Here is a 12,218-nt window from a genome sequence, read left to right as displayed (position 1 = left end):
AAAAAAAGTATGACCCTTCTACTTGCTAGAGAAAGAAAATACAACCCAGTAACCATACCACAGAGGAAAAACAATGACTATATTGTTTGTTTCCAATGGGGCATGAACTAGAATATGGGAAGGTCAAGAACGAGGATACATATATACATATATATATATATATATATATATATATATGCCTTTTACAATAAATATTTTTCTTTTGTTCCTCATCACCATATGCCACACAGGCATAATACTTTTTCCCCTAAAGGTACCTGAACAATACAGATTCCTGCCAACCATGGAAATACCAGTGATAGGAATTTTGCAAAAACAGACCTTCAACAGGCTTTAATGTGAATTGTTTTATTTAAAACTGTAATCCATCAGAGGTGGAAAACTATGAGAATGTGCTAGAGCATGGCACGGATGAAAGGTAATACTCACCAGAACCTCACACAGGACTAAGAGACAACACGGGCAAACACAACGTGGAAGGAACCCGAGCACACGGAGAAGGCACCTGGCAGAGGAAGAGCCATGGTGTCATGCCCTTTTGCAGCAGGGTGGCTTTTGTGTGCTGTAGATAAATCTGGACACGTAACATTTGGAAGGAAACAAAAAGGTTGCCACTGGGAACACAGGCAGCCAGCCTTTCGCAGACGGCTGGTCACCTAACGTGGAAAGCTTGATGTACTCAAAGGGGTCAGAGTTGCTAGAGAGGAACACAAAAGCCTCCTGCTTTCCTCCCCCCACCCCCCAATTTGTCTCTAAAAGGAAAGCCTCCCCTTGTGTTCAATTTCAGCAGTGGATTCTGGAGGCTTGTAAATTTCCTGACTTGAAAGCAACAAAATAAGAGACAGTCCAGTAGCCTCAACTTAAATCAAATGGAAAGACAGACTCACAAAAATAAAAGCCAGTGACCAGTCCATTAACCACCTGGTTAAGGCTGTTCTGAATGAAGAAGCTTATCTGCATCCAAAAGATACAGCAGCACAGAGCTGCTCTCGGGAACAGCCAGCAGCTACCTTGTCCTTCCAACACACCGCAGTGTTAGTAATGACCCCATGCCAAGGGCTGAAGTTAGGAGAGACCCCAGATTGGCAAAGAACTCCAGGCAACGGTCTGTCTGATGTGGCCAGGTTTTGGGGAAACAAGACTTATGCTCTCAAATCAGGACCCTCCCTGACTCCCTTCCTGTTCCTATTTGCCCTGTATATATTGATCTCCTGATGGGAAGGTCCAAATGAGTCCTGTTTCCTTGCAGTTCTAGGCACTCTCTGGAACATCTCTGATCAACCAGGGTCTTTCATTTCTTCCCAACTCCATTGGTGACTTTGGACTTGGAATGTCGGTTCCTCCTTCTGGAAGAATGGCTTTCGTTGTTGCCTGAATGCTTGGGTGGGCTATCTTCAGAACCTGGTGAAGGGAAGCAGAGTCCATGGTCACCAGGCGCTGCTGGGCTTCCAAAACTCCTATGATGTGGCTCTTCCTTTACCAACCAGCCCTGGCCTGCTCAGCCGGGAACAGGCTCATCCCTGATCCCCGCTCGCCCTCTAGCGCCCTCATTAAGAAATGAAGGCTGACCACACAGAAAGCTCAGCACTGAATTGGGTTCAGGTGGTGCCTTGGGTGTGTTAAGGCAACAACCATACAGAAATGAAATGGTTTCTGAAGAAGTTTTGCATCCACATGGTATAAGATAGACTGTGATGATAATGACACAGGGGAGGAGCTTAGCAAGTACTAATGAACTCAAAGCACAAACTACAGGACTGTTGAAACTCAAACCACATGGGTGTCCATCCTGACCTTGAAAACAAAGGTCAGGCTGGCCAAGTTTGCATACCTTGCACGGTTTTAAACTTCTCAATTGGAAAAGGATTCTTTTTGTGTCTATAGACGTACCAGGGCTTGGACTTAGGGTCAGCTCATGCTGATGCTGGTGCTCTACCATTTGAGCCATAGAAAAGTCTCATAGACTTTTCAGGCTGGCTTCAAACCACAATCCTTAGATCTCAAGTCTCCTGAGTAGCTAACATTATAGGCCTAAGCCACCAGAACCCAACAGAAATGTTTCTTGACTTTATAAAATTAATGCCATTACGGAGGAGTGACTCTCTTACAAAGATCCCTGATGCCCATGATGGAGCCTCAGAGTCTTAAGTTTCCCTGGGCTACCGGTAACCCCCTGGCCAAGCACTGAGCCAAAGTACTCTCAACCCTAGGACTCCAATGCAGCCTTAGGGGAAACCTCCACCAACATCAAAAAAAGGGAAAGTCCCCAGACAAAAGGTTTGTCTCACTGTAAATATCATTTCTTAGTTGAAACACACTTTTAGTACTCTGCAGGCATTTTTTTTTTTTGTTCTGTCTACCACTGCTGAATTCTTTTCAGTGGAGAATCCAAAGGAGACCAAGATTAGTCTAAAAGTGAATGGTTCTAAAGGAGGCGGGCTGGAGGCACACCCCTTCCCCATCTACATCAACATTACAAAACAGCTGTGGCTTGATTTCCTGGATTTGTAAGAAACTGTACAGCAACTCAGCATGGTTTATACTTGCATTTCTCCAGGGCCATCTGTAAAAGCATGGCCCTGGAGGACTGTAGGCAGGAGACCGCTCTGGCTCAGTGAGCATCCTCCCCACATGCTCCTGTCTCCCCTCAGCCCTGCTTCCCAATAACTTCATAAGAACTGACAAGGAACCACTGGCCAATAAGGCCTTCTAGTTTCATGATTCCACCAAATCTCATTCTTTCAAATGACCACAGGGCCCTCTCTGGAGAAAGCCCAATGGATGATCCTTCACTACACTATTATAACTCCCTTTTTCCCCTGCTCTGCCTCCTACACAAATACCATTAAGCTGACCCACTTCTGAAAGCCTCCTCCTCCTCCCCACTCCCGGACAGCGCTCTCTAACCCTTTCACTCATGACAAAAGCCCAGAGGAAGAACATTCTTGTGATTCTGTGAGTGTGGTGCATGATTCCTTTTTTTTTTTTTCTTCCTTTTGTTCCTGTAGCACCAGGGGTTGAGTTCAGGGCCTCCTGCGTGCTAGGTGAGTGCTCTAGCCTTCAGGGCATGTGCTTAGTGCTTTTGCCTTGTTTTTCAGATAGGGTCTCACACGAACCATTGCTCAAGCCAGCTGTGATCTTCCTCCCTCAGCCTCCCAATTATCTGGAGGTATCACTATCACTTCCAGCCCATCTGTATTACTTAGTGAGTGACGAGAGATCTGAGCCCTTTGAGGTCTACATCACCAGTGCTCAGAGACTGAGTATCAATCACCCCAGAGGGAAAGTTTTAAACAATAAGCAAGAAAAAGATAATTTTCCTACCTTTCCCATGATGCCAGGAGATATCCGGACTGTACGTGCCATCCTCACACTCTGAATAGGTCTAGGGAGAGAGACAGGCTTACTAAGAAAAGAATTTCAGGCTTCTCTATGAGGACTAGCTGGGCAAAAATTGACCCTAGAGCTCATCCTAACCTAAGAGAGCAACCACAAAACAAAAAAGCTCTTCTGTTAAGTCATAGAGAAGCAACTTTCTAGAAAGTGCCTTATGTTTTACATTAAAGGTTTAAAGGATAAAGGCATTATTTTTGCATTAAAAAAGCACTGCTGACAAAGATGGTTCTAGTGTTTAAACCCATTCACACCTAGTCTCTACTGCTCTGCCCCTTAGGGACTAAGAGAGGGAAGGCAGGTGTCTGCTGACTGCAGATGGGACCGGTGAGGCGGGATCTCATGAAGAGGCAAACCCCCCAAGAGATGGGTCCAAGGCTTTCCCACTTCTACCTGCTTTATAAAACATATAACTAAGATTTCAACCCCTCTTACAAATACCGACCTACTGACTGCCCAGACCAAAGCAGGACCAGCTAGTGAAAGAATGAATCCTGGCTCAGTTAAGTTTCTATTGGAAGAGAACTTAAGGACCACTCCCCTCCCCCACAAGGCCCCCTTCTTCCGTGAATGTGCTTGGGGCTACCCTCTAGGCCTGAGGAGATTACTTTAAAGGAAGGCCAACTCTGCCGCTTGCTCACCTTTTCCCGGTGACCATAATGCTCCGCATACCAGACCATGCCATACAGGCACAAGAATGTGGTAAAGGCCTGGAAGACAGAAACACACACATACAGCCGTTACAAATGATGACGCACAAAAATGCTCTACTTCCCGGAAGTTCTGGGTTTCCATGGGAACCACAGAGGAGGGCGAAGCACAATTCTGCCGTCTGTCCAGACAGGCTTGTTACACAATGACCAGGTTTGACAGGAAAATGAGTGGGCCTTGGGCCACCTGCTTGTGACCAAGCAAGTTAGGATGAGGCCACAGTCGCCACTTCTGACTACGTCAGAATTGCAAAATGATCTCAGATGGGGGAGGGGCATTGTGACTTCTGTTCAGGAAGAAGCCGATTGGATGGGAGGGCTCTGGACTGCTGATTTTCTTGGCCTATCCCCTCCCTGCCCTCATCACTGGCCATAAGACTCAGGGTGGGGAAGGAGAATTTCTGAATGGAGAAGAAGTCTCATTCAGCCCTGCCACAAAGGTGCCTGAGGGCAAGAAGGACAAACAGCTCAGTGTCCAGCAGAGCTGGGCAAGACAAGGCTGCCCTTTCCCAGTGGCTTCTGAGTGACCAGCCCCACCCTGACCTCTGTTTTTATAGCTTTTGGGTCTCTTACTTAAGTAGACAGGAGAATAAAGAGGTAGCCATGTTTTGAAAGGATCTGACCGTAATGAGACATGTGTCCATGCATACCCGAGAGGGTTACCCACACTCTTTCCCTCAAATGATACTCCAACATGAGGAAAGAAAATAGTTGTTTCTCTGTACCACAGCTCCCCCAACTGCTCACTCAATCAACCGTGGATCAAATATATTAACTGTGCTTATAGTACCATTCTCTGAACAGTCTATATTGCATAACATTCTATTAAGTCTTACATTTAGGTATTATTAACCCTTGGTGTTATACATCAAGTATAGTAAGTGATTTAGAGGTGAATTACAAGTATGCATGAAAGATGTACAAAGGCTTTGTTCATCTTATATAAGAGACTTGAGCATCAGTGGACCTTGGTATCCCCCATGGATATCAAGCAATGACTATACAAGAATCCAAAACTTCAGCTGGGTGTGGTTGATAACACCTGCAAAGAACTGAGTTTGAAAGCCAAGCCAGGCATCAAATTAGGAGAACACATCTCAAACAACCAAAAAGCTGTGTATGTCTGGTGCACACTTGTTATCCCAGCTACACACATAGCCACAGGTAGATGGATCGTACTCCAAGGTAGTCCGGGCAAAAATAAGAGACCTTACCTAAAATTAACTATAGCGAAAAAGGGTCAAAGTATGGTTCAAGTGCTAGAGCATCTGCCTAGCAAGTGAAGGCCCCAAGTTCAAAACCCAGTACCACCAAAACCAAACAAAGCAAAACCAAATGAAAAACAAAGCAAAACAACAATTAAAAAAACAAAAAACAAAGAACAAACCGAAGGGCTTTGGAGGAGCAGGGTGTAATGGCTCAAGTGGCAGAGCAAATGTGAAGTCCTGGGCTCAACAGCACCAGACTGTACGTGTGTTAGGTCCTTAGCAGTGGGCACATGGGGCTGACCTGAGCGTCACTAGAAGGCTGGAAGTTAGATTCTTCCTGGCAAACCTGGTGCTGGCTTGTGGGCTGGGGAGGGTAGGCAGGTGGAACCCTCCATTAGCCTGTCATTGCAAACTTTCACCACCAGAGGGAGGGTTCTTCCCTTCTTCAGTGAGGCAGCAGCTGGGGCTCCCTCCAGCAGCAGGCAGCAGGCAGAGCCGGCTTTGCAGAGGGGCCAGAAAAACTTGGGCAAGTGGCAGGCAACAGGTGCTCATCATTTGATCCCTGCACAAAGGACCCGCTGTGGTTGCTAAAGCTACCACTTTACCTGAGTAAAAGAGGCTCATTTTTATACTCCTCCCAGGAGACAAAAGCTTGTAATTTACGGGTTTGCAATCACACCTGTGGATATGTAGGCACGTACCCATTTGAAGTGTCAAAGTCTGGGTTTAAACCAGCAATTGTAGCAATGTTGTTTAAAGAAGGGTGGGGGAAGGGAGAAAAGAACACTGTATGGGATGAGAGCCAGGCCGGCAGTGACCTGCAGGTGTGGTAGCTAGGAAGGTGCAACTGTTCTGGCTTGGTTTCCTTGGTATGATAATGAGCATTAAGATTCGTGATTATGGATCAGACAACTGTATTCATCAGCACTGGAGATCCTTGCTTCCACATTAATCTCAAGCTCTATGCACGTCTCTTGCCCAGCAAGGGGAATAATTAGGGGCTTCATTTTTGAATAGTGTAGGAGGCACAGTGTAACTTAATGCTCTCTTACTGAACAATGGTTGTCTCGTTCCTGAGCTAAATCGTGCTCTTTAAGAAAGGGCACTCTGTGTGTGTGTGTGTGTGTGTGTGTGTGTGTGTGTGTGTGTAAAAGAGCTAGGATCTTGTTTCCATTCTTCCTTCGTCAGTAAATGGGTTTTGGTCTTGAAGGTCTCCTAAAGGCCCATGTATTAAAGGCATGCTCCCCTGACTTAAAACTTTGCAAAGTACTGAAACCTCTAAATGGTGGGACACAGTGGGAAGTCTTAGTATATGTGCTGCCGAAGCAAGTACTGTGGGGAGTCTTAGGTCCAAGGGGACGGGGGGGCGGTGTCTTTCAAGGGGGAAAATGGGACCCTGGCTCCTCCATCGTTCCTTCCCACCACATGGTGAACAGGCTTTGTACTACCATGTGCTCACACCACCATATGCTACCTCACCATAGGCCCAAATACAACAGGACCAAATGATCTGTGAAGCCTCCAAAACTGTGAGCCAAAACAGATCTTTTCTCTTCAAGTTGATTATCTTAGGTTTGTTACAGAAATAGAAAGCTGACTAATCCAGTGGCCTCTTCTACCAAAGTCCTTCATCCTCAATCACAGACTCTGCCTGCCTTCAGTCTCCCTGTCCTGTGATTGTTCCTCCTGCTGTCTTGCCTCTTAAATCCAGCTGCTCCATGGAATCCATCCTTAACTGGCTTCCCAGCTTCCCTGATGTCTCCTAATTCAACAGAATCCCATGGCTTGAACGAACTGCTCACCCCCCCCCCCATCCTGCCCCCAACAGCTCCTACATCCTTTATCTCCAATGACTAAGTCTCTCCACTGTCCCTGGGCAGACTAGAATTCCCAAAGAGACAGGTCTTTTCCTGGAAATTCAAAAGGTTCCTGCAACCCCAACCTAGAACCAAATTTGCCTCCTCCTTTCACGGGTACCTCCCCTACCGCCTCAATCTATTAGCTCAAAGTGGAGACCTTGAGTCGTCCTCAAGCTCCTCCTCAGCAATCACAGGGGATGGGTGCCCTGCTGAGCTGACCTCTGGACCAGTTCTCAAAAGCAGGCCTTCCTCTGTACTTCAGTGCCTAAGACTTCAATGCCAGGCACTTGTCACCTAGGACCCGCCCCACAGCACCTACTCATCTTCCTGTTCTCTGCAACACAAATCAGAGCACATCATTTCCTCACTTACCAACCTTTGAGGCTCTAACTACAGGCATATACAGCCTGGCCTAAGCAGGTCACATGACCTCTGTCCTCCTCCAACTTGCCCTGGGCAAATAGATCATCAGCACCCTGAGCCACCGTGGGGACATGATGGTCCTTCAGACCCTCTGGACACCTGTTCTCTTTCTTCCCTCCTTCCTTCTCCACACATTTGCCCAGTCAGGTCATATTCCAGTCCAAACCTGAGGTCTGGATTGTGCCAGAGGGAAAATCTCCATGCTTGTCAGGCACATTCCCCTAAGAACATCCTTCTATGAATCTCTAAGAAGACTTGGTACCCAAAATAATTCTAGTTTTGTATTTTCTTTTCAAGAGACACCATCGGGGTGTAATTAACATTGGGAGGGGGTGGACATAAAAGTAATCACTTACCACACAAAGGAGCCAAAGCACAACATAGAGTATTTGAGTCTTAGAGAAGAGATCTTGTCCAAACTTTATGCAGACAATAGCTTCCAGGAAGCCAATGACCCTATGGAGACACAGAACAAGAGGATAAATATGAATTCTTCCTATGAGGGCATGGACGTCCTCAGAAACAGGTACAAGTAAATAGAAAAGGTAAATAGCCACAGGTTTCTGCTGGAGACCTCACAGGAGGCCCTTTACAGACCACATTGTGTCAGCCCACTGTACTTCCTTTTGGCAGGGCACTGGTGGCTCATGCCTGTAATCCTAGCTACTCAGGAGGCTGAGAACTGAGGATTGTGGTTCAAAGCCAGCTGGGGCAGGAATGTCTGTGAGACTCTTATCTGCAATGAGTCACCAGAAAACTGGAAGTGGCGCTGTGACTCAAGTGGTAGAGCACTCACCTTGTGCTGAAGTGCACAGGGACAGTGCCCAGGCCCAGAGGACAAGTCCCATGACTGACACAAAAGAAAGAATACCTTTCACCTCTTCCTCACCTTAGATTTCAGTAGCTGAGGGCTCCTGGTATCACAGAACTCAGACCCTCTCCTCCCATCCGAGCCCCGTGATACCCTGGGGATACTCTCAGGAACACAGAACCTGTATCCTTCACATCCTTTGTGAGATGGCTCGCTCACTCACTCTAGCTGCTGGAGAGCTCCTTCCCCTTCTACCAGTGAGTTGGTTCCCACTGCCCTCAGCCGCCACCAGAGTGCGCCAGAGCCCACCAATGGATCAGCTGACACCTGGAAAGTATTCAACTGCATTTTCCACATGCCTTCTAAGAATTTCCAGATGAAAAATCCTCTGCTTTTACAGGCACAACACACTCCCACCTTCTCTTGATTTGGAAGCAATTCTGCTAAATACAAAACCTCCCCCTCTTCCATCCTCTCCCCATGTCTCCTTTAATTAAAATTTTATTAATTAAATTAATTAAATTATTAATTAAAATTAATAAAAATTTTGATTAAGGTTTAGAGGCTAAAGGTGGGGGTTATATAGTTGGTCATGGTTCCCAAAAGCAGCAGGGGACACTGATTTCAGACAACTCCACCTGTGGGACTCCTTGTTCCAGAAGGAATCTGGAGAGCCAGGGATTGCTGTGCTCCTACACACACAGGTATTTGCTACAAAGGCAAGAGGGGGCCAAGAAGGCCTGGCTGGGCCCCCGACCAATGGCAGGGCATCAGACATACGGCTCGCTCAAATGACTATCTTGGCAAAAACAGAAAAATCAGCCAAAGTCTACTGAATGTTGCCTCCCACCAATGTGGGATTGTCCTCCCAGTCTCAATGAAAGAAGGTTTAAGAGAGGTCGGCAGGAATCTGGAAAGACCACTGCTCCTCCCACTCCTAGCCCCCAGGTACAACAAAGCCAGTCATAGATGAGAAGATGAGAAAGGATCCCTTCAGCTATGTAATACAATACACACAGAAGGCCTTTCTCTGTAGCCAGTGATCTGACATTACACGGTGGCTAAGCTAGGTTACTTCAGCCTAATCTATCAACTCCTATACCAGTTTAGAACACAAGTGTGACCATCTATACTAGGCCAGACAGAATATTCTAAGTTGACTTGGAAGGTTTTTGCCAAACTGTGGTGAGTAGCAGACTAGAGTTGGCAAGAAACACATTTTCCATTATAATGCAGTGTGTGAGCATGTGTACACACACACACACACACACACACACACACACACACACACACACACACACACACACACACACACACACACACACACACACACCTTCATTAAATAAAAGTGATAGAAGGGTGTTGTTTGGGACTAAGTTCCTACAGCAGGCACCCATCGATTAGACTGAAAATCAAAATGAAGTCACTCATGAAGTTCCATGTCACCAGAGGGAAACTCAGTTGCTGTTCTCACCTGAGAAGTCAGAATTAGAGACAAGAGCAAACTTCCCAATTTAAATACTGACCAGAAGCAGGTGCTCATGCCTGTAATCCTAGCTACTCAGGAGACTGAGATCTAAGGATGCCAGTTCAAAGCCAGCCTGGGCAGGAAAGTCTGTGAGACTCTTATCTCTAGTTAACCATCGAAAAACAGAAGTGGTGTTGGGGCTCCAAATGGTAGAGTGCTAGCCTTGAGCAAAAGAGCTCAGGAACAATGCCCAGGTCCTTAGTTCAAGCCCTATAACTACCACCACCACCACCAACAACAGCAACAAAAAACTAAATACTAATGTGAATCCACTCAATTGAGAAGAATTTTTCCACAGACCAGTCCAGGGCCAGCAGCTCCAGGGTCTGGGTTGCTCTGGAGTGCTGAGTCTTAGCTAAGCCACAGTCTGTGCATGAGGACAAATCTCTAAGAAGGGGAGAGCTGAGCAGACCCAGACAAGGGAGCCAGCCGTGAATGATTTGGGTGTGGAGCGTCAGGCTGAGGCCTGCACATAGGAACTGCAGGAGTGGGGGGAAGGGTTCAGTGAGGTTAGGATCAGGGTCATTTCGGTCCTGAAGGCTATGCTAGTGCTTGGCTTTTAGTCAATAGAGTTGTGGAGTTTGAAATACAGGGTTTAACATGATAGCATTCACATTTTAATCAGATCCCTCTGATGAGAGGAGACAGGAATGGACAGAGGGAGGCTCTGTGTCAGTTCAGGTATGAGGACAAGGAGTCATGAGAAGTGGTAGGGACTGGGATGCATTACAGGGATTGATACCAGCTATTGTCCCCCAGCCACTAGAGGGAATCTAAATCAACAACCACCTTCTAGGAGTTTAATGTCCCTGTCATATCAAGACCTGAATAGTCTAGTTTGGGCTGAGGCCAAAGCCTTGGGCACAGCGTTAGGAGATACCACTTACCTTCCTCCTGAGTAGGGGGTCTCTCATTGCACAATTCTGAAGTAAGTCTCTTAACTCAGTAAATATCTGTGATTTGCTGGGTCAGGTGCCCCGAATTCTAGTTTGATGGAATTCAGCCAATGTCTCTACATACCCTTAGGTGCCTGCTGCCACCTTCATCTTTCTTTAGCAAGGTTAAAAGGCAAATACACACGTGGTGGCTGAGGTGTTGCGCTTCGGGGTGGGCCCTAGTGGATCCTCATTGTTCCTGGTCTGCTGCCTCTCTTGGCAGAGCTACTCATTAGGTGATGCTAATGCAGAGCCAAGAGTGAGTAGTTTCTCAGCAAATAGAACAAAACTACAGGCAGGGATTTTATGGAAATTGGGGCATGAAAACACTAGGCTTGAGTGTAAGCCAAGCCTGGGGAGGAGAGGAAGGGCTTTTGGTTTGCCAACAAAACCTGCACTCAGACTGAGGATACCTCCAACGGCTATGGTCACGAGGCCACCTTCCTGGAGTCCTATACACAGCTCCCTACAGAGGCACAAGACTGAAGGATAGGAGGGTCAGCTCTCCCGCCGTGATGTAGCTAGTCCCCTACAATGGAAAAGAGCTGTGTATCTGTTCATGAAACTCAACTAACACACATCCAGGAAGCCAGACAGTGCTCCCCAGGTTCGACAGTATGGTTCCAGTTCTGACTGGGGTGAGCCAAGATACTTTTCTAGAGGAAGTGAGAATTGAGCTGGGCTTAATAGAGATGAATAATAGAGATGAAATTGTTCAAGGACTTTCAGAGAATTTCAAGAAAAGAAGAGCAGAGTATCCTGTGTACTAACTACACCACTGTTATGTACTGGTGCTGGAGTTCTTGAGATGTCATTGGGTGGGGATGGAGGGTGGTGGTGGTGGTAAGTGTCTTGAACCAAGGAGTATGGCGTGGAAGGATACAGACAGGATCAACAATGTTAGGTTAGAGTGATAGGAAAGATACTGCAGATAGAAAACTGTCTCTTGGCCAGGTGCTGGTGGTTCACGACTGTAATGCTAGCTACTCAGGAGGCTGAGATCTAAGGATCACAGTTCAAAGCCAGCTGGGGCAGAAACGTCCGTGAGACTCTTATCTCCAATTAAACACCAGAAAACAGAAAGTGGCACTGTGGCTCAAGCGGTAGAGTGCTAGCCTTGAGCTGAAGAGCTGAGGGACAGCACCCAGGCCCAGAGTTCAAGCCCCACGACCACCAAAATAAAAAGAAAATTGTCTCTAAAGCTACACTGGAAGTGTGAACAGAGGCGAGTGCTTAGGGCTAGAAGGAAGGCTGAGACATGTCAGTCTGTAGGATAACTGTGACCTGGAAGTACAGTCACCAGGTGATGACAGCGACCTAGAAGTGCTGGGCAGAGTCACCCACATGGATA

The 12,218-nt window shown here is 46.8% G+C and overlaps 1 protein-coding gene across 1 annotated transcript in view; it reads right to left on the bottom strand.

Annotated features, from left to right (window-relative positions):
- Positions 1 to 332: 332 nt before the first annotated feature.
- Ptdss1 (phosphatidylserine synthase 1) overlaps positions 333 to 12,218 on the bottom strand; it is a 54,785-nt gene continuing 42,899 nt past the window's right edge. Inside the window, exons 10-13 of the mRNA XM_069991110.1 lie at positions 7,950 to 8,049; positions 4,035 to 4,103; positions 3,325 to 3,385; positions 333 to 1,401 (exon numbers count right to left, since the gene is read on the bottom strand). Of these exons, the coding sequence (XP_069847211.1) occupies positions 1,292 to 1,401; positions 3,325 to 3,385; positions 4,035 to 4,103; positions 7,950 to 8,049 (340 nt within the window). The 3' untranslated portion in view covers positions 333 to 1,291. The remainder of the gene's footprint in view (positions 1,402 to 3,324; positions 3,386 to 4,034; positions 4,104 to 7,949; positions 8,050 to 12,218) is intronic.

The sequence above is a fragment of the Dipodomys merriami genome, unplaced genomic scaffold (assembly GCF_024711535.1).
Source record: "Dipodomys merriami isolate MVZ:Mamm:240054 unplaced genomic scaffold, mDipMer1.0.p SCAF_4, whole genome shotgun sequence".
NCBI lineage: Eukaryota > Metazoa > Chordata > Mammalia > Rodentia > Heteromyidae > Dipodomys > Dipodomys merriami.
The sequence above is the reverse complement of the archived record's forward strand: the minus strand, read 5'-3'. Positions and strand labels throughout refer to the sequence as shown.